General features: G+C 45.8%; 1 protein-coding gene across 1 annotated transcript in view; it reads left to right on the forward strand.

The window, feature by feature from the left end:
- Positions 1-8,153, forward strand: part of CFAP74 (cilia and flagella associated protein 74) — a 149,378-nt gene extending 141,225 nt beyond the window's left edge. Inside the window, exons 28-30 of the mRNA XM_074306519.1 lie at positions 757-875; positions 1,983-2,138; positions 8,024-8,153. Of these exons, the coding sequence (XP_074162620.1) occupies positions 757-875; positions 1,983-2,025 (162 nt within the window). The 3' untranslated portion in view covers positions 2,026-2,138; positions 8,024-8,153. The remainder of the gene's footprint in view (positions 1-756; positions 876-1,982; positions 2,139-8,023) is intronic.
- Positions 8,154-21,136: the final 12,983 nt, after the last annotated feature.

Raw genomic sequence — 21,136 nt, forward strand, 5'->3', positions numbered from 1 at the left:
AATGTTTACTCCTTCCCCCCCCTGCCCTTAGATTCCTCATCTGAAAAAGAGGGCAGTGATAGCACCCGCCTGCCAGGGCTGTGGTGAAGATCAAATGAAATTACATGTAAAGCACTTCCTGTACCTCAGAGCTCAGTATGAATGCTGGCTGCTATCATCATCATCATCATCTTCACCACTATCATCACCTCCCACCCCACCCCCATCATCACTACCATCACCATCTCCATCATCATCATCATCATCATCATCATCATCACATAATCACCATCATCATCATCATCATCTTCACCACTATCATCACCTCCCACCCCAATCACCATCTTCACCCCACCCCCATCATCACTACCATCACCATCACCATCATCATCATCATCATCATCATCATCATCATCATCATCACATCATCACCATCATCATCATCATCATCTTCACCACTATCATCACCTCCCACCCCAATCACCATCTTCACCCCCACCCCCATCATCACTACCATCACCATCATCATCATCATCATCATCATCATCATCATCATCATCATCACATCATCACCATCATCATCATCATCATCTTCACCACTATCATCACCTCCCACCCCAATCACCATCTTCACCCCCACCCCCATCATCACTACCATCACCATCACCATCATCATCATCATCATCTTCACCACCACCACCACCATCATCATCATCATCATCATCATCTATTATTATTAATAGTATTACTACATCTCCTTGACTGCTTACTCCCCAGGTGGAGCTCTCTCTTCTAGATCCCTACGGCCCCTTCATACTACTGTCTCCCTGTCGCGGCCTTCAGGCCAATGAGAGCCAAGACATTGTGGTATCGTTCTCCCCCGAGAGAGTAACATGGTGAGCCCTCATGGCTAAGGGACCAATCCCGGCCGACCTCCAGCCTGTGTCCGGATGGAGTTTTACCCCTATATCTCACTCAGAAGTAAAGAGAAAGACCAGGCAATGAGACCAGTGGGGAGGAGGACAAGCCCATTTTGCTGGAGGATTACAGAGTCTGGTCCTTCTGTGGAAGACAAGGGGAAATGCTTAATGAATCCACACTGTGACCTTCTGATTTTTTTAACCCTACTGGCCTCTAAAAACCCCATGTTCCTGCTGCCGTGGGAGACATGTGGGTCAGCCCAGCTTTGTCAGAATCCCAGGCCCTGGAGAAATCTGTGGGCCACCAAGAAGTAGGCCATGAGTTTCATCCTGTGCTACGTTTTCATAGAAAAAAAATCTTTTCTTAGGGCAGCTAATTGGTGCAGTGGGTAGGGTACAGGAGTCAGGAGGACCCGAGTTCAAATCCAGCCTCAGACACTTAACACTCCCTAGCTGTGTGACCCTGGGCAGGTCATTTAACCCCAATTGCCTCAGGAAAACAAGAAAAATCTCTTCTTGTAGCACTGATCTCGAGTCATTCCTGCTAAGCTTCTGCAGCTAGAGCTGGGGGCCTGGGACAGGGGCTGGTGTGGGAGCCTGTCAGAGGGGAAGGGGCCTGAGGACTTGCTCTGTGAAGACCCACCTTTCATCTTCTTTCCTTCCCTAGGGAATATGCTGTGGATTAATTCTTAGTGGTGGCTTGTCACCCTCTGGGACCTTTATGTTTCCCATCATATGTAGCCAGGGCATTCTGACTTGGTCCACCAAATTCCTGTTAAATAACAAATGAGAGAGTCAGACTGAATGAGCACAGAAGATGCTCTTTTACCCTCCCTCCTTCCCTCCCTCCCTCTCTCTCTCTCTCTCTCTCCTTCCTTCCCTCCCTCCTTCCCTCCCTCTCCCCCCTCTCTCTGAAATTATATTATTTGATGACTGAAAAAAATTCAAGACAAGCCATTTAAAAAATTGTTCATATTTTCATTTCAAACCTAAGATTCAGACATTTAAAATCGAAAATAGTTCATCTAAGCCAATGCTTTCCTTCTACTGTGCACTCACCTTTTCGACCTCCCCTTTTTTTAGTTCTTGGAAAACCTGGAAATCATTTCAAAGAAAGGAACCCTGACTCTGAGCATGCTGGGCAAAGGGGTAGCATCCACAATTACCTGCTCCATTGAAGGAGATGTCCTGAATATGGGATATGTTATTGCCGGAGAGAGTGCCACATCAACATTTAAAGTAAGTTAGCTGTCACTTAATTATTTTGAATTTCTTCTGAATTACAAGCCTTTTTAGGGCCAGGCATAGTCTGATTAGTCTCTAAATCTTCAGTAGATGAAAGTTCAAAAATCCGAGTTTTTATTGATCCTGCCCTTGGGACCTGGACCTATCCCTGTGATCAGGAAAAAAAAAAAAAAAAAAAAAAAAAAAAGCACAAATTGTCAGTATTCCCAAGAACTTACACCCTAAACCCTAGGATTTTAATGGTTTTTGGGAGACTTACAGACTCTGGTGAACTTATAGATTCCACCACACACTAATCTTTTCAAATAAATGAGACATACAATTCTGCTTGCCATCTAAGGGAGTGAGTGAGGGGAAGGAGGGGAAAATCTGAAACGCAAGGCTTTGCAAAGGTCAATTTTGAAAAATTATCTGTGCATATGTTTTGAAAATGAAAAGTTTTTTTTAAAAAAGAAATACATACAATTCAAAGGAAGCTAATTATATTGAAATATGGTGATCAAAGTATATATTTTTTAAAAGGTCATGGATCTTACATGTGATATCCAACAGCAGTTCAATTACTGTTCTAGAGCAAAAAGATAGACAGCTATGTAAGATGGCCAGAAAGTAACCAAGATGGTAAAATAAAAATAAAAACTAAAAAGCCAATGCTGGAGTGTTGGGTTCCATGCTATGAGCATTAGTTAGAAAGAGGAGCTTATACACCCAGTGAAAGAACTCTGGGAGATGACTATGAACCACTACACAGAATTCCCAATCCCTCTATTTTTGGCCACCTGCATTTTGGATTTCCTTCTCAGGCTAATGGTACACTATTTCAAAGTCCGATTCTTTTTATACAGCAATACAACTGTTTGGACATGTATACATATATTGTATTTAATTTATACTTTAACATATGTAACATGTATTAGGTCAACCTGCCATCTGGGGAAGGGGGAAGGGGAAGGAGGAGAAAAGGTTGGAACAAAAGGTTTTGCAATGTCATTGCTAAAAAATTACCAATGCATATATCTGGTAAATAAAAACTATAATTAAAAAAAAAGAAAGAAAGAGAATTAAATTTGGAGTGCTTAAACTTGAAAAGAAAGAAAGAAAAGAAAGAGGAAGGAAGGAAGGAAGGAAGGAAGGAAGGAAGGAAGGAAGGAAGGGAAGGAAGGAAGGAAGGAAGGAAGGAAGAAGGAAGGAAGGAAGGAAGAAGGAAGAGAGAGAGAGAGAGAGAGAGAGAAAGAGAAAGGAAGGAGAAGGAAGGAAGGAAGAAAGAAAGAAAGAAAGAAAGAAAGAAAGAAAGAAAGAAGAAAGAAAGAAAGAAAAGAAAGAAGAAAGAAAGAAAGAAAGAAAGAAAGAAAGAAAGGAAGGAAGGAAGGAAGGAAGGAAGAAGGAAGGAAGGAAAGAAAGAAAGAAAGAAAGAAAGAAAGAAAGAAAGAAAGAAAGAAAGAAAGAAAGAAGAAAGAAAGAAAGAAAGAAAGAAAGAGGAAGGAAGGAAGGAAGGAAGGAAGGAAAGGAAGGAAGGAAGGAAAGGAAGGAAGGAAGGAAAGGAAGGAAGGAAAGGAAGGAAGAAGGAAGAAGGAAAGGAAGAAGGAAGGAAGAAGGAAGGAAAGGAAGAAAGAATAAAAAGAAAGAAAGAAAGAAAGAAAGAAAGAAAGAAAAGAAAGAAAGAAAGAAAGAAAGAAAAGAAAGAAAGAAGAAAGAAAAGAAAGAAAGAAAAGAAAGAAAGAGGAGCTTAGGGGAAGAAAAGAGATCTGGCCTCTGCTATCTGGGATCTTTCCTTGCTCCTGGAAGCGCCAACCTTTTCCTCTTCACCTTTTCATTCTTGAAGACCCAGATGTCTTACCTCCATCACAAAGCTTTCTCTGACAAACAAATGAGAAATTTTCTATTAAGCTTTCTTTGAAGTAGCTAGTTGCTATTATATACAATATAAATAGAAGAAAAAGAGACTTTTCTTACTCTCAAGGAGGTTCCACTCTAATTAGAGAATATTTGACCCTAAGGACAGACAGCATGATAAGACATAGAAGGCCTAAGGGTTCAGAACCAAGGTGGCTGGCAAGGCCCAGAGGTCCTTAAGGTGTATAGCCAGGTCAGAGCACGGTCTTTGTGGACTAGAAGAGTTCATGACAGAATGGATGCTAAGAACTGGTAATCCTGGGAGATAGCTGGTCACTCCCAGTTCATCCAAGTGGTAGATTCTACCATATTGCTTTTTCCATGATGGGGAATGAGAAGGAAAAGGAAAACCAGAATAATCTCTTCCTTCTCTACATCATTTATTTTGTGTTTTTTTAATAAATTTATTTATTTATTTTAAACATTCATTCCTTTTAAACCTTTTAATTACATAACATTATTTATTTTCGCACCCTTTAAGTGTGGATATTAGTAATCCTCAAAACAATCATTTCTAGTCAATAATTCAAATCACCAAGTATTTGAATATATCAAGACAAAAAGGGAAATCTCTACACCTCTGGTGTGAGACAAACTTTATATATAACACATGCATATATATGTGTATGTATTCATACACATAACTCAAGGTAATTTGAGGCAGGAAAGACCACCAGCAACTGGGAGATCCAGGAAGACTTTTCCCTGAGTCAAACCTCAAAAAAAGCTAAAGATTTTCACAGAAGAGAGGAGAAGAGAGGTAGACATTGTGTGAATGCACAGAAACAGGAGATACAATTCCAAATTCAGAAGTAGCAGTTCAACCAGTTTGGTTGGACTATAGGAGTATTACACAGGAACAGAAGTAAAAGAATACAAGAAGAAAAAAGAAGGATCGAGCCAGGTTGGGCAGAGCCTTCAATGCCAGATTGGTTTATATTGCATCTGAGAGGCAGGAAGGAGACAATGAAGATTTTTGAAAATAGAAATGACATGTCATACATGTGCCTTAAGCAGTTTATTTTGGCAACTGTATAGGGCAGCTAGGTGACAAAGTGGATAAGGTGCCAGACCTGGAGTCAGTAAAAAACCAAATTCAAATCTGGCCTCAGACACTTACTAGCTGTGTGACTCAGGGCAAGTCACTTCACCCCTGTGTGCCTCGGTTTCCTCATCTATAAAATGAGCTCAAAACAAGCAGAACCAGGAATACATTGTTCATAGTAATAGCAAGATTGTGTGATGATTAACCATGAAAGACTTGGTTTTTCTCTGAGTTCGGTGATCCAAGGCAATCCCAATAAACTTTGAATAGAAAATGCCATCTGCATCCAGAGAACTATAGAGACTGAATGTAAATCAATAAATGTTATATTCACTTTTTTCTTTTTCTTCTGTTTCTTTTTCTTTTGTGGTTTTCCCCTTTTGTTCCAATTTTTCTCTTCCAACATGATTCATAAAGAAATGTGTATTTTAAAATTATTGCACATATATAATTAGAAAAAAAAGAAAACAATGAAAAATCTGTAAAATGAGCAGGAGAAGGAAATGGCAAATCATTCCAATATCTCTGCCAAGAAAATACCAAATGGGGTCACGAGGAGTCAGAGCAGACTGAAAAACAATGGGACAATAATAACATGAGAAAGAAATATCAAGGGAATTTACTAGAAACAGAAATAAGTTAGGAGGCTATTCCTATAATCCAGGCAAGGACCTAAAAGCTTCTAGATTAGGCTGATGGTCATGGAAATGGAGAGAAGGGATGGTGTTTGGGATTTGTTGAGATAGTATCAACAGAGCATGACAACTGGCAAATAAATATGTGAAGAAAGGGTGAGTCTGTTGTAAACTTACTGTCTGCAATAAGAAAAGAGAAGCTTGGAGAAGGGTCAAGTGGATTGGAAATGATGGATTCCACTTTGGATGGGTTGTGTTTACTAATAACACTTTTAGTGGTAAATTTCATTGGTTGTTCAGGACTGGAGTTCAGGATAGATCAGTCCATAGGTAGGTAGGTAGGTAGGTAGGTAGGTAGGTAGGTAGGATGGATAGATAGATTAATGGATGGATACGTACATACATACATACATGGATGGATAGATGGATGGATGAGTGCATAGATGGATAGATGAATAGATAGATGATAGATGAGTGGATGACTAGATAGAAGAATACAAAGATTGATAGATGGATAGATATATTGATAGATAGATGAATGGACAAGACAAAAGAATACATAAATTGATGGATGGATAGAGAGAGAGAGAGAGAGATAAATGGATGACTAGATAGAATATATATATAGATAGATGGATTAGATATATTGATAGATTAATGGATAGATAGATGAATGGATGACGAGACAGAAGAATACATAAATTGATAGATGGAAGGATAGATAGATAGATAGATAGATAGATAGATAGATAGATAGATAGATGGATGACTAGATAGAAGAATACATAGCTTGAAAGATGGATAGATATATTGATAGATTAATGGATAGATAGATGAATGGACAAGACAGAAGAATACATAAATAGATAGATAGATAGATAGATAGATAGATAGATAGATAGATAGATAGATAAATGAATGGATAGTTAGACAGAAGAATACATAGACTGGTAGATAGATACATTGATGGATGGATGGATGGATGGATGAATAGATGGATAGATAAATGGATGAATAGATAGAATACATAGGTCGATAGATGGATAAATACATACATAATGTACATAATAAATACATAGAGTTTGGAAGTCATCTAGATAAATGGATGACTAGATAGAATATATATATATTGATAGATGGATAGATATATTGATAGATTAATGGATAGATAGATGAATGGATGACAAGACAGAAGAATACATAAATTGGTAGATGGATGGATAGATAGATAGATAGATAGATAGATAGATAGATGGATGACTAGATAGAAGAATACATAGTTTGATAGATGGACAGATATATTGATAGATTAATGGATAGATAGATGAATGGACAAGATAGAATACATAAATTGATAGATGGATAGATAGATAGATGAATGGATGACTAGATAGAAGAATACATAGATAGATGAATGGATAGATAGATAGATAGATAGATAGATAGATAGATAGATAGATAAATGAATGGATAGCTAGACAGAAGAATACATAGACTGGTAGATAGATACATTTATGGATGGATGGATGGATGGATAGACAGATGGATAGATAAATGGATGAATAGATAGAATACATAGGTCGATAGATGGATAAATACATATGTAATGTACATAATAAATACATAGAGTTTGGAAGTCATCTACAAAGAATAGAACAGATTATATCCCTAAGGAATGAGGGGATGCAGTAGCTGTGTAAAATTTTTGAACTGTTTCGTGCATGTAAATGTGTCTCCTCTAACTAGCCTATAAGCACTTCAAAGATAGGTATGTCATAACACATATTTGATGCTCGCTAAGTGTTTGAGTGAATAATGCTGGAAATAGTTCTCCCAGGGAGAGCTTTAGCCCAGCATTTTAAGCTGTCTTATTTTAGTCTCTAACATAAAGATGACCTTGCAGCATGGATTTGACCCAGCCAGATATCTGGTTGCTTTGATCAAAGGGAAGGAGAACTTGTGGGTGAGAGGGGAGGGATAGTGGGAGAAACAATAAGACTGAAATATTTTTAGACAATAGTCTATCCAAGATTGCATGGAATCAGATATGGCTGGCACAGCAGCTTTACTCTGCTAAAATAAATAAATAAAGTTATAAAACCTTCAAAATGTTTTAATCATTCACAAATGTTACCTAGACATCCCTCCCAGCCTCCTATTTCTCCACTGGAAGAAGAGGGATTCTCCCAGTTGCTCCTTCTGCCCTGACATTCATTTAGAGATGATGGGTGATTATTCTGGGCTTCTGCCCTGCTATGGGATCTAGACATGTGGAGAAATCAAATCTAACTTCTGTTTTCTTAAAGCTTCAGAACACCTCGACACTCCCTATCAAATATTCCATATTTCTGGACAGCCTCTCCCTCATGAGAAATACGGAGCAGCTGCAGATGCCGGGGTTCGTCGCTAACAAGGAAAGAAAGGCCAATATCATTGGTGAATATTGACTCGGGCCAGGAGCACCCCACCTCTTTAAGAGTCATTTGCTTCCAGAAAGAAAAAGTCTGGCTCAATTTGGAAGTCCTGCCTGGGAGGGTAGTGGGGACCAGTGGTGGTGGTAAAAATGGCGCCTTGATCAGAGAGAGTCAATAAATGTGGCTTCTAGAGCACTGGACTTATAATCGTCTTTCAGCATCTTCTGTTCTTCTGAAAGAGGATTCTGTTTCTGTTCTGAGACAATCTAGTCTAGTCTAGTCTAAACTAGTAAAATTAGTTATCATCTAGACCTTGGTCAAATCTATCACTTAGTACCTGCAAGATCTTGGGTGAATCGTGGTAACCCATAGGTGAACTGGGACTCCGTTGCTCCCTCTGAAAAATAAAAAGGACTTGTTTGGACTAGATACCTTCTAGCTCTCTAGCACAAAAGCTATGATTCTCTGAGACGTTTGCAGTTGGGCAGGAATTATTTCCCCTACTATAATTTTATTATGATGAAAGATGAATAAATCAATTGTATTCCCTGAGAACAAAAGTAGACATTTTCTTCCATGGAACTAGAAATGGAGAGCAAACAGACCTAGCAACTGAGCCCTCACAGTTGATAAACTGAAAAGAAATCCCAGGATGCAATGGGGGGAAAACAATGATGATGTGTTTAATCTATATTAGATGACTTCCATCTAGGGGAGGAAATGGGTGAAGGGAGGGAGAAAATTTGGAACCCAAGATTTTGCAAGGGTGAGTGCTGAAAACTATCTTTGTATGCGTGAAAATGAAAAGCTATTATTTAAAAAATTAGTAATGATGTGGGGATAGAGTGGGGAGAGGGAAAAAAAGGGGCATTTCCTCTGAGTGGGTTTCCATGTGGACGCCCTGATGCGATTCCCCCTGTCCCGGCAGGCACCCAGAACTACAACGGCCATTGTGTGTTCAGCGTGTCCCCCATAGATGGAATCATCGAACCAGGCAAGACTCAGGACTTCACCTTGACCTTCAGCCCGGACCACGAGAGCCTTTACTATTCTGACAGGATGCAGGTGGTGCTGTTCAATAAGGTACCTCTGCCAGAGCGGCTGTCCTTCCCGGCAGCCTCAGTGGTGGCCCTGCTACTTCCCAGATGGCTCCCCTGGTGCCCCAAGGGCAGCTAGGAAGGTGGAAACTAAAGGAAAGCAGGGTCCTGGAGCTCCCTCCTTGTTTCCTCCTCAGGGCATTGCCCTTGCTCACTAGGTCAGTGCCTTGGTCACCGGGTCAGTCAGATGGAGGGGTTAATTGTAATTAATTAGTGCCTTGGACAGAGCAGGAAAAGCTGGCTTCAAAGGCTATTCCAAGGGCTTTGGAGCTGTGGTTGAGCCTGTTTCCTCAGCTGTAAAGTGGGTTTAGAATGGCACCTACTTCACAGGGCTGCCCAGGGAGATACCAACTGCAATGAGATTTGCCAGCCTCCGAGTGATATATAAAATCTGGCCTCCCTGCGGACCCTCGGACGCCCTGCTTGCCTGAGCTCCAGAGGGTGCCAGCCCCCAAGAACACAATCCTAAGCCCCCGGCACTGGGGCTAGGAGAGGCCCTGAGATTCCCCAGGTTTCCAGACTTGGCCCCCAGCAGCCCTCCTCCCCTTCCCCAGTGGAGAGCCCGCCTCACCTGGGTTTGGAGCCCTCCCCCTCCTCATCCCAGGGCAGCAATGGCACCTTCTGGACCTTTAAGGGATGCCGCCCTTAGTCCACCCCCCTTTTATTTCCCTGGCTCCCCTTCTCCCCCCTTCTCTCAGACCCATCGTCCTTGATTCCTCTGGGACCTCTGAAGGTTTCCCTGTTGACCCCCCAGATTTGGCTCTCTTTGGGGGCACACAGTGGCCAGATTGCTTTCCCACAATAGAGAGAACATGCCTGTGAATCTCTGCTCCCCAACTTGGGCCAGGTGACCTCTCCTGGGGGGATAGCCCAGCCCTGCCAGGGGGGCTGGTGCTGGGACCCCTTTGATTGGGGAGGGTGGGAGAATTGAGAGAGACGGAGCCCCCCAGTGAGAGGGTCGCTGCCCTTTATCTTGTCCCAGAGAATCTCCCATCAGATCCTCTTGAAAGGGGCTGCACGGGAGCACATGATGTTTGTGGAAGGAGGGGACCCCCTGGATGTGACCGTGGAGTCCCTGGCCATAATCCCCTCAGTGCCTGAGGAGGAAAAAAGGGAAGGTGAGTGGCTGGGCAGGGACTGGACTTACGGGTGCCCGTGGGAGCCAGGGAGGACATCCTCCCAGTCCTCCGCCCTTCCCTCCTCCCCAGCCTGCCCCAGGCCTTGGAAGTCCAGGAGCCAGGCCCGTCCCCCACTCTGCCAGTAGCAGGAAATAATGAGCCCTGGTAAACACTTTGAAACCGCCAAGGCAGCCTCAGGTTCCCTGTTCTCTGAAAGAGCTGGCACTGCCCGGCTGCCCTCCCCCTGCCAGGTGGAGGAAGATTTCTCTGCCCCTTTCCCAGGCTTCTGATCTAGGGGGCACAAAGGGGCTGGGGCCTGCCCCCACCATCCCCATGCACCTCCCCACTGCCCAACAGGCAGGGGCTGGGGACACCCGTCCAACCCTTGGTGAAGGAGAAACCAGGGGACTGGTCACTGTGCCCCCTGCAGATACAGAAGAGATGAAGGCACTTATCCTGACCCTTGAGTACATCCAGCAGGACTCTGCATCCACCCCGGCCACCCGGGAACTGCAGGTGGGCTGCATCCGCACTACCCAGCCCACTCAGAAAAAGGTAAGGGCCCCCCCAGAGCTCCCAGAGGCCCCTCCAGAGCTCCCTGGTTCCCAGAGCCCCCTTTCTCCCCCAGGATTCCAGAAGGAACAAAAGTTTAAGAAGTGACGCGTTCCCTGAGGAGATTCTAGGGTATCCCCCACTCCCCAGGATGGTCTGCACAGACCCCTTCTCCTGGTGTGTTGCCTCCATTCATAACCGAAGGAAATACTCATTTTAAGTGGGTGAAAATATACATCTCCCTTTCCCTATGCAGGTTCACAGACCCGGTTAAGAGCCCCAAGAGCCCCAATTCTATGGGTTTTTACCCCAAACTGCCCACAGGTTTTAGACAAAGGAGACCCCCAAAACACACACACACTCAGGACAGCTCAGCTGTGAAGGCTGCTCGGCTCTTGGCTTGGTTCCTCCCCAAGACAGTCCACACTCCCACTCCCAGAGCAGGACTTGTGTCCTCGGGGTGGCCCTCAGGGTGGTCCTCGGCACCCATTCTCCTTCCACTCAGCTCAGGTGTGGTCTTTCTGGGAGACCTTGCTGGATAACCGGCCCCCATGGTGATGCTCCCTCCTTCCATATAGTGCTCCTCCCCCATGGTAATGCTCCTTCCTGCCACGTAGTGTTCCTTCCTGCCAGGTAGTGCTCCCTTCTTCAAGGTAGTGTTCCCTCACTTCAGGCAGTACTCCCTTCCTGTGGTGCTGTTCCCTCCTCATGGTGATGCTCTCTCCATCTATGTGGTAGTGCTCCTCCTTCCAGGTAGTCCTCCATTCCTCCATCTAGTGCTCCTTCCTTCCACGTCAGTGCTACCTTCTCTGAGTAGTGCTCCCTCCCCGCTCCTTTCTTGGAGCCCTCCGCATTCTCTAGGCCTGGGCTTCTGCTGTCTCACTCTGCTGGAGCATAAGCCCCCAGAGGGCAGACACTGTCCTGGCTGTGACCTCGTGTGCCCAGGCCCTGGGCCTTATGGGGTGCAGGGGCTCAGTAATTATGGATTGAACAGAACTAGTCTCACCCATGGAAACTCCTGAACATAAAAGAGGAAGGGGCTACAAGAACAGACGGAGGGAGGGAAGGGCAAGCCAGGCTGCAAGAGCTCCAGGCATTTACTCTGACTATTGGACTCGTGAGGAAAACAGCAGCTGCCCCCATGGGGAAAAATGTCCAAGCCCAGGTCCGAGCCCCTTTTTCAGAACCACAGGATGGGGGGCAGCATTGGGGAGTTACAGTGCTGCCCCAGGGACAAGGGCCAGTCTCTCTCTGGGACCCCGGGACCAACCCCTGGAGATAAGGGGACCAACCCCTGGGGACCAGGCCAACCCCTGGGACCCTGGGACCAACCCCTGGAGATAAGGGGCCAACCCCTGGGACCCCGGGACCAACCTCTTGAGATAAGGGACCAACCCCTGGAGAGGGGCCGACCCTTGGGGACCGGGCCAGCCCTAGGTCTAAGGAACGACTATTCCTTCGAGATGAGACTCCTCCTTGCTTCTCCAGAACATCGAGTTCAGCATGGAAAACATCCAGGTGCTTCAGCACAAAGGCTTCACAGTGGAGCCCTACAAAGGGACTGTGGACCGCGGTCAGACCAAGACCATCACCGTGTCCTGGGTGCCTACGGCCGATTTTGACGTATGTCTAACCTGCTTTCCGGGCCGGGCTCCTTTCATTCCAAGCACGTCGTCCCCAGAAGGGCTTTCTATATTTATCCATGAGCTAGTCGGGACAGCTCCCCTGCTTTCCTTCCCTCCTCCCTCCTCTCCTTTTTTCTCCTCTCCTTCCTTTCCCTCAGGCCCCTTCCTCTCTCCTTCTCTTTCCTCCTCACTCCCTTTCTTCGCTCCTCCCTTCAATCCTTTTTTCCCTCTCCCCTCCTTCCCTTTTCCCCTGCTTTCCCCTCTTTGCGTTCTCCCTACTTCTCCTTCCCTCTTTTCCTTCTCCTCCATCCTCCCCTTCCTTCCTCTCTTCCCCTCTCCTATTCCCTTCCCCCTTTCCTTCCCAATTTCTTCCTTTTTTCCCTCCTCTTCTCCCCCTTCCCCTTTTTCTTTCCTCCTTTTTCTCCCTCCCTGCTTCTGGAGGCTCCCTGCCTGAGCCAGCCTTTGCCCCATTTGAACTCAGTTCAGATTGTAAGCGCATCCTCCTTTCTGTCACAAAAGGCCCACGTAACTGGCCCAGATCTGGGGGTCATTGTCAGAGAGCCGAGCCAAGGGCTCCCGGCCTGGACTCTGAAAGGCCGTTTTCATGGAGCATCCTGCCCGGGCCCAGAGTGCCCCGCCCTGACACCGGGCGAGGCAGGAGGAGGACACGGTACTGCATCCAGCCAGAAGGATCAGTAACCCCACAGCACAGGCTGAACCAGTTGAAAGGGAAATCCCCAAGGGAGGGGAGTCAGCCAGAATCCAGGAGCCAAATCCCAGCCTCGCTCCTCACTTCCTATGTGGCCTGTCCGAGTCTGGCCCTCGGTTTCCTAATCTGTAAAGTCGCACTCAATAGTCTACAGGCCATTAGCCTTAATTCCAGAACTTGCATCTAATAGTAATAATCATTATTATTATGATTATTAACAAACACTTCACATTTCTTTAAATCTTAAAGTTCAGAAAATACTTTTTTCACAACTACCCTTTAAGGTTAAGCCATCTTTCAAGAATTTATCTTTCTGATAAAGAAACAGACTCAGATTAAGTTAATTAAAGCTCACATCCAGATTAGCGTATAAATATTTATATAATACATATTAAATATTTAATATAAATCTTAAATATGATATATAACATATATTATGTAAATATTATAATTCATTTTAAACTGTAGGTTCCGAGGGGCAGCGTTTGTATCAGTCTTCCCTTCCTAATTCTGCTTGTCAGGCTGAGCACGTCCCAGCTGACGGGATCCTCTTAGCCCATGTAGGGGGACCTGAGTAAAGATCCAGGGGATCTGTCCCGGTGTGGGAATGTTCCGTACCGAAACGTGGAGGCCAGGCTTTGATTCCAGCATGTCACAATCTGTGTCCTTCTGGAGAAAAGCCTTGGGAAGGACCAGGGGGAAGGACATAGGTTTTTTTAAAAGATGGCTCTGTTTATGCATAGGACTGAAGATGGCTTTTCCATTGCACTCCTTAGTCCGGATTCTGAATTATTACTAAAATAATATTCTTTGGTGTCTCCGGCCCAGCTGCTGCGTTCCCCAGAGCTGAAGCCCAAACTTAGATCTCCTTTATTGCAGCCCGACAAACCACTGGTGCTCAGCACCTTCCTGACGCTCCGGGGAGACGTGAGGGAGATCTACAGGATCGTCTTCATTGTCCATGTGATATCAGAGTTGATTCTGGATAATTCGCTCAAATAGGAATCCAGTTGCAATTGCCCTGGTGATTCCCCCCGAGGTCATCGGCCTGGCACTGGGGACTAGGACCCTGCGTCAGCCAGAAGTATGCTCAGAGGAGCTCGGGACCTGTCCTGGCTGGACTTACTCGCCCCTCCTCTCCCCCCCCACCCCCACCCCGTCCTTCCCACAATCAGTTTTTGTGACAAATGCAACTTTAGAGAAAGTTGCTTGTTGTTTAGAGGCTACCAGGAGGACCCCATCCCTAGAGCAGGAGCTGCTGATCAGATAAAGCAATTCAGTCCAGCCCTACCATTACCTCCCTCAGGGGCCTTTGCTATGGAGATCAGAGCTTTCGTTAAAAAAATAATAATAATAAAATGACACAGGTTTTCCCATGATTTGCTATGTCCTTCTGTATTGGAGCTTTGGGCGGCATTGGGGAGAGGGAGAGCCCAGAACTCAAGACTGGGCATCCAGCTTTCCGGAAAGGTTTCTGGAAGTTTGATCTTGATAGTGTGGACAGATAATTCCCACTGAGCAGATCCCTCCCACCCCAGGCATTGCCCACCTTCCCCAAGGACACCCAAAGCTGCCACTGGATCAATGATCGAGGAAACCAATTACACCCAGGTGCAATTAGTAAACTAGGTAAAATAGCAATAAATGAATGAATAATCCAGAGCCCAGGAGAACAGGGACCAAAACCACAACTGGATCTACCCCACTAGTCCCTGGGCCAGGGATGTCTGAAGAGATAGGATGCTGAGGGAGAAATGGGGCGACTGGGTGGCTAAGTGGTTAGAGTGCTAGACTTGGAGTCAAAAAGTCCTGTATTCAAATCCAGTCTCAGACAGTAGCTGGGTGACACTGGCTGCCTCAGTTTCCTCATCTGTAAAATGATCTGGAGAAGGAAATGGCAAACTGCTCTAATATCTCTACAGAGAAAAATCCAAATGGAGTCATAGAGAGGTGGACATGACTGCAAAGTCAGCAAGAAGGAAATATTTGAGAGTTGGGAACTCGGGCTTTATTGGGCAAGCAGCAAGCAATAAACATTTAAATCCGACTTCCACTCAGCCGTCACAAGTCTGACTCACACCCCCGGTTCCTCACTCAGAAACTCCCATGACTCCCATCACCTCCAGGATCAACTAGAAAATCCTTGGACTTTTAAAGCCCTCCACAACCAGGCTGGATAATTATTCAGTCCATCTCCTGACTCCAAGGCTGTCACTTTACCTGAATTTTCTCCCTCCTCCTCTTTAACCTCAGTGACTTCCCTGTGAGACTCCTTCCCATTTGTCTTGCTTGCTTGGATGATCTCTTCTACATCTTTCAGTCCTGCCTGACTCTCCATAACAGCAAGAGATCCTAGAACTCTTGGCCATTTCCTTCTCCAGCCCATTTTACAGATGAGGACCTGAGACCAACAGGGTCACCAGCTAGGAAGTGTCTGAGATCAGATTTGTGTCAGAAAGGAGCCCAGCTCTCGACCCCCTGCACCAGCTAGTTGACCGACTTGCCAACTAGAGGCTGCCAGCTAGAGCTGGATTTGGAGTCAGACCTGAATTCAAATCCTGCCTCAGCTCCCTGGATATGAGCCTCTGGGGGTCCACCAGTAAACATTAATCCTATTAAGCACTAAGTTACTTAACCTCTCTCAGCCTCAGTAAAATGGAAATAATAAAAGCAACATCCTAGGGAAGTTGTGAGGATCAGATGAGACAAAATTTACAAAACAGGATCCCTGCCCTCAAGGGACATTCTAAGGCGGGGAGACAACATGCAAAGAACTTGATAAAGATGTCCTAGTGAAAACAGACTCAGCTTTACAATGATGTAGGTGAGATTTGTGGATCTTCCCTGGGCTCCCTCCAGCAGAAACCCCAGCTCAAGCAGCCCTCCGGAGCGCCCTGCGCCATTCCCCCCGCTCCACCCCAGGGCTATGGGCTTCCTGGACTGGGCCCTAGTCCCAGCCCAAGCAGCCAGGGTGCGATCCCCCTCAGGAGCGCCCTGTGCCATTCCCCCCACTCCACCCCAAGGGCTACAACTCCACTGAGCTGAGATCAAAGGGAGATCAGATTACCAACAGCCAGGGCCCAACCCTGGAAAAACACACAAACACTTATCTCCAGCTTCCAGAGCATCGTCACTGGACAGATACCTGGCTATAAAATTGTTTAGTTTTCCATTGGGTAGGAAAAGTCCTCCAGCTAGATTGGCTTGGAATGCAAGCCTCTCCCACTCCTCCTGCCATCAGCCCAGCACCCAAGGCTGTTTCCTGGGCCTTGAGGACCTCCCTAAATTCTTTTTAATGATATCAGGAGCCCCCAGGATCTAGAAGTCCCGTCTCTACTTTTTATTAGCTCTGTAACTCGAGGACCCGGCGGCATTTTTTATCAGTCCCTAAAACAGTGACTTTCATAGGCAAATGGTTATAGGATAAAATCAAGGATTGACTCCCTTACTCCAACTGGCTGCCCTGCAGAAGTCCCAGAGTGCTGGCCTGGGCCCATTCTAGTGCTGTATGACCCCTGAGGCATGCAGCGGACCCAGGAAGGAGGGAGGGGGCTTTGTCCAATATGAGTCTGCAGGCTCCGATTGGGGGCACCTGAAACCAACCTGAGGCAGAAAGTAATGAGCTCCATTCCTTCTTAGAGGTGGAACTTTGGTGCCGGTGAAAGCACTTTGCATCTGGAGTGACAGGAGCCTTCCATTTGAACCCTGGCTCTGCCATGTGCTAGCTATGTAACATGGGGCAAGTCTTCCTCATGCTGGGGAAACCAATAGAACAGGTTCTGAAATGAAAAGGCTTTGTGAGGGTTTGGGGAGGAAGTCTTAGAGTTCCTAAGTATGGAGGCAGGAGATCCTGGCCTTAAGATCTGGCTTTGGGAATCCCCTTCTTTGACCTTTAAATCAGGATTAATAGGATTAAAAAAAATAATTTAAAAAAATATATAATCCCTAGGATTTTAAGCTAAAAGGGACAGGAGAACTCAAGCAATCCAACCTTCTTGATTTATGACTGGGGAAACTGAGGCCTAGAAAAGCGATGTCCAAGGTCCCATCAGCTGAGATCCAGGACTCTGTTCATTGTAGCACATCGTACCTAGAAAAAATTGTTAGTTGTCTTTATGGGCTTTGGCATCCCCTTTCACCAAAAGGAAACCAGACGCTCCAGGGCTGCCCGGCTCCAGGAAGCTGCCAGACTCTCCCCTGGCTCTGGCTTTCCCCACCCAGCCCCTCTCCCTCCGGCTCCAGGGTCAAGATGCAACCTGAACCTGACGGGTTAGTTACAGAAGGGAGTTCCTGGAGAAAGCTTCCCCAGGTGCTGAGACCTCGTGAATGGCGTTCTGTCCAGGGCTCGGTTTACACAGGTCACACTGTGGATGTACAACTGTGTCCCAGGGGCAACTGACAGCCAGGGCCCCCCTTTCACCCTACCTGTGACAGATGAGGGAAAGAGGGGAACCATGGACCAGAATGCATCTGCAGGACCCTGGGATCTCCCAGGTATGACGTGTGCCCAGGAAAGCCTTTCCTGGAGTCGACAGACCTAGAGAGACAAAGAATCTCCTGAATTTGGGGGAGCCTGGAGTGCTTGGCCCCCAGCAGCCTGGCCTTCTGGTACTTTAAGTCTTGGCGTCCCTAGCAGAAGTTCCCCCAAAGTACTTTAATAATAAGTACTTTTACTGAAAGTCTCTTAAATTGATCCTGCCTTTGTGACCTCAGCCTTCTGAACCTCAGTTTATTATAAATTAATAAAATGAGGGGGTTGGGTGGGGGGTCTTCAGAAGTCCCTTCCAACACTAAATCTGTGATCCTGAGGCAAGGAGGGCTCCAGCTGGTGCACCAGAGGAAGATATAACCCTGTGTGTGGCAATGTTTTAACAGCCACCTCTCTGGGTCAGGGGGAAGGTGAGAGGGGACAGCGTGCTCAGGATACACTCTTAGGTTTAGTCTGCAATATTAACATTTTCTCCATCACGGTTTTAATCAACAAATTAAGTCCTGGTAAATTAGGACCAGAGAGAAAAACAAAGAACTTTGGGAGAAAATAGGGAGAGAGAGAGAGAGAGAAAGAGAGAGAGAGAGAGAGAAGAGAGAAAGAGACAGAGAGAGAAAGAGACAGAGAAAGAGACAGAGACAGAGAGAGAGAAAGAGAAAGAGAGAGACAGAGAAAGAGAGACAGAGAGAGAAAGAGAGAGAGAGAGAGACAGAGAGAGAGAGAAGAGAGAAAGAGACAGAGAGAGAAAGAGACAGAGAAAGAGACAGAGAGAGACAGAGACAGAGAGACAGAGAGAAAGACAGAGACAGAGAGAGAGAAACAGGGACAGAGACAGAGAGACAGAGACAGAGAAAGAGAGACAGAGAGAGACACAGAGAGACAGAGAAACAGAGAGACAGAGACAGAGAGAGACAGAGAGAGAGACAGAGAGAGAGAGACATACAGAGAGAGAGAGAGAGAGAGAGAGAGAGAGAGAGAGAGAGAGAGAGAGAGAGAGAGAGAGAGACCGCACTTTCAAGGGACTGCAAGTGGGTTAGTCTGGATGAAACTCAGTAGTAAAAGGGAAGTAAATGTGTAACAAACCTGGGAAAGTATCCTGGAGTCAAATAGTGAAGGACTTTACACACCAATGGGAGAAAATGGGTTTTGATCCTAGGGGTATTAGGGAGCCACTGAATTTTCTTGAGCATGGGAGTCATCGTCACACAGCCCAAAGTCTGGTCACCTCCTCCATCTCAGGGTTAAGTATGCTCTACTGCCATGATTCTGGATTTTAGATATCCTCCTGTCCCATCTCTAGCCCTCTGTCTCGCCCTTCCTAAACCTACTCATCCTTCCCACCATCCCACCAATCTGTCCCCCTCACTTTGACCACGCTTGACTCCCTTCACAGGCTTGACCCTATCGTTGACCAGTTCCGTGATACACCCTCTCTTCTGAGTTGCTTTTCCTTTCCTCTTATTGACAACCAAATTTTGCCAAAGCCCCGCTCTGGGCTCCCCTTACCCACTGTTCTCTCTGGCTTCTTTTGCGTGCTGCTGGACACTGTCTCAGAAAGGCACGCTGCTGGGTTCAATGCAAAACTGAAACTTTTGTCCACCCCAAGTTTATGTGCTCTCATCTCAACTGGGCCCTGGCCACTGCAGGACAGAGCAATCCTTGGAGTCTTCCGAGCAGGAAGTTCAACCTTGGGGAGAAAACACTGAACTTAAGGATAAAACTCAGGTTCAAATCTTGCCTAAGAAACACCTGAGCAAGTTGGCTCATAGTAGGTACTTCGTAATTATTTTCTGACTTGACCCAAAATCCCTAGGTTTGTTTTGTTTTTTGTTTGTTTTTCCCCATTCTCATAGTAGGTACTTCGTAATTATTTTCTGACTTGACCCAAAATCCCTAGGTTGTTCCCCATTCTCAGCTCCTTTGTTCCAGGCTCCTAGAAGCCTTTCTCCTTGCTAAGACTACACAAACACCTTGGGTCCTTGATCTAATGCCTCTGGGAGCTTAACTCAGGGTACCATCCCTCATTTACCTCCTTAATCTCTCCCTAACCCCCAGCTCCTTTCCCAATCCCTAGCTATGTCAGAGAACTATCCCATAGGGAGAGCCTGGGTTTTCATTGCTCCCAATGACATATGGGCACTGGCTGAAGCCCTTCTCATAGAAGCAACGTGGTGCATTAGCAAGTGTGTTTGATGAATTCAAGTTCAAACCCCCAAGTCCGTCTCTAACTTTGTGACCTTGGTTAAGACCCTTTTAAACCTCAGTTTCCTCCGCAGTCAAATGAGGCAGTCTAACTAAGCTGCCTCTGAGGTCTCTAATGCTAGAGCTAAAATCCTTCTAATATTGAGTCTATAACATGGCTACTGCACCCAGGGTGCTTAGTGTTGAAAGTCTTAGTTGGCACAGTGCCTAGCAAAGATTAAGCCCTTGTTGACTGATTAACGTGGCAACTTATGGCAATACAATAATTTCTGAGTACTCTTCCTCCCAAAGAAAGGGGGACAGAAAAAGGGGAGGAGGAGGAAGAGAGAAAAGAAGGAGGAGGAAAGATGGAGGTGGTGGATAAAAGGAGAAAGAGGAGGAAGGGAAGAGGAGAAAGAAGAGGAAGAGGAAAGGGGAAAGAAAAGGGAGGAGAAAAGGAGGAGGAGGAGAAGGAAGAAGAGTCTTCAACAAAGCCTATTACCAAGGAAAGCCATTCCTACCATGGAAAATGCCCCAACCCATACAGATGGGACACTGGAAGGAATCACCCACCCCACCAGCAGCACACACAGGGAGACACTTACCCCCCCTGGAGCCTCTGGGAACATCTCCCAGCATGGCCAAATCTTGCCCATCCTTAAAACCCTCTCTCCTGCCTCTTCCATCCCTTAGTTTACCATCCTATGTGTCTTCCTTTCCACAGCCAAACTCCTGTGGAAGGTCTTTAGGGCATCCCCTACATTCATTACCTCAGTTTCTCCCACTCCCTTTTTAAGCCCTCTCAGTCTGGTTTCTGGCTCCACAATTCAATGGAACCTGCTCCAGGAAATGACAAATAACTTGCTGAGAAAGCTCCGAATAGGAGAGTTAGACAATTTGTACTCATAGAACCTATAGAGAAACAGCCTCATAAAATGGAATGATCACTAAATTTGGAGTCAAAGGACCCAGATTCAAATTCAGATCCTTGCTCCTTACTAGCCGTGTGACTTTGGAAAAATCATTTCAACACTCTGAGCCTCGGTTTCTCTATCTGTCAGATGAGAAGGTTGGACCCTTTCAGGTCTAAATCTAAGAACTCTTCACATCCAGGCAACAATAACCTACTGGGACATCTCCACTTGGAAGCTCCATTAGCATTTCAAACTCAGAATAGCCAAAGTGGAATCCCTTATTTTCTTTCCTCAATCCAAATCTTTCCTGTGTCTGTGAA

Source organism: Sminthopsis crassicaudata, chromosome 3, assembly GCF_048593235.1.
Source record: "Sminthopsis crassicaudata isolate SCR6 chromosome 3, ASM4859323v1, whole genome shotgun sequence".
NCBI classification, from domain to species: Eukaryota; Metazoa; Chordata; class Mammalia; order Dasyuromorphia; family Dasyuridae; genus Sminthopsis; species Sminthopsis crassicaudata.